General features: G+C 39.4%; 1 protein-coding gene across 9 annotated transcripts in view; it reads right to left on the bottom strand.

Moving 5' to 3' along the window:
* LOC106874300 (uncharacterized) overlaps window positions 1-1,089 on the bottom strand; it is a 373,269-nt gene that overhangs the window by 21,056 nt on the left and 351,124 nt on the right. Inside the window, exon 16 of one of the 9 annotated variants that reach the window (XM_052974184.1) lies at window positions 21-212. The exons of the other annotated variants lie outside the window; for them this stretch is intronic. Within the exon in view, the coding sequence (XP_052830144.1) occupies window positions 199-212 (14 nt within the window). The 3' untranslated portion in view covers window positions 21-198. Of the gene's footprint in view, window positions 1-20; window positions 213-1,089 lie in introns of those variants that run through there. 9 annotated transcript variants of the gene reach the window in all.

Below are 1,089 nucleotides of genomic sequence, written 5' to 3'. Positions count from 1 at the left end.
AATATAACGGAACGCTGAACTCCAGACTATCAACTTAAACAACATTTATTCAGGTGGTAAATATATACATCTTTAGTTCTTGTTGTTACAGCTTCTGTGTGTATGAGCATAGTTGTTGGGACGTGGGTATGTAGTTGCAAGCGAGCTGTCGAGTGTAAGTCCGAAAGGTGTAGAGAGACAGCTTAACACGTCCAATGCTCATGGTCGGCCGACTGTAAAAGAGATAGAATTAAGCGGGAACGCTTGCTTGTTTAATTCCACGCATGCGTGAGACTATGCATGCGCACGGCGTTACTACAGATGTTTTGCCTTTTTGTGCTGAGTCTTCAACAGACCCAGATGTTTTGCCTCACAGTACAGGTGGTAATTTTTCCTGCTCCTCTCCATTTTGTGAGTTTAGATTTAATTTCTGGTGAAGTGAAAGTAAGTGTTCTGGACTCTCCCAGTTCCAGGTGTCAATTTGTTGATCAGGAATGATCTTATGGGATCCAAAGTTGGTGCTGATTCTATTGTCACTGTTTCTCCAGAGAGTTCCATCAATGCAGGAAAGTTGAAGGGTGATTTTCCTGATATTTTTCCTTTTTGTACAGTGACATGTTCAATGTTGAAAGACATTTCTTCTAAGACTACTCAGTCGAATGATTCCTTTTATGATTTGTTGGGTACCTTCATGGATCATTCTTTTTAAAGGCAGAAGCTGATATGTTTAGTGTTTAGTCGGGGTGTAAGGTACGACCGTGCGAACTCAAAAAGGTGTATTGGTGACGAATGGAAAAACAGAGGACTCCTTTTATTTAAACGCGTCACATGGTCGAACACAAAATAATATATATCAAAGATGATATACATGATATGTTATGCGACGATAACATAGATGACCAGTAATGAAAGACCACAACCGTATTAGATGAATAACAGAGATATTTATTATGGCGTTAAAGATGTATGTCTGTGTGAGAGTGTGAATGCGACATATAAGAACATAATCAAAGACAGGCCGTCATACAAAGAAAAGTGTGTATGTGAGTGATACATGTGTGTATGAGTGTTTACAGCAGATGGAAAGAGAGTCAATAACACGTGAGCAAT

The sequence above is a fragment of the Octopus bimaculoides genome, chromosome 17, assembly GCF_001194135.2.
Source record: "Octopus bimaculoides isolate UCB-OBI-ISO-001 chromosome 17, ASM119413v2, whole genome shotgun sequence".
NCBI classification, from domain to species: domain Eukaryota; kingdom Metazoa; phylum Mollusca; class Cephalopoda; order Octopoda; family Octopodidae; genus Octopus; species Octopus bimaculoides.
The sequence above is the reverse complement of the archived record's forward strand: the minus strand, read 5'-3'. Positions and strand labels throughout refer to the sequence as shown.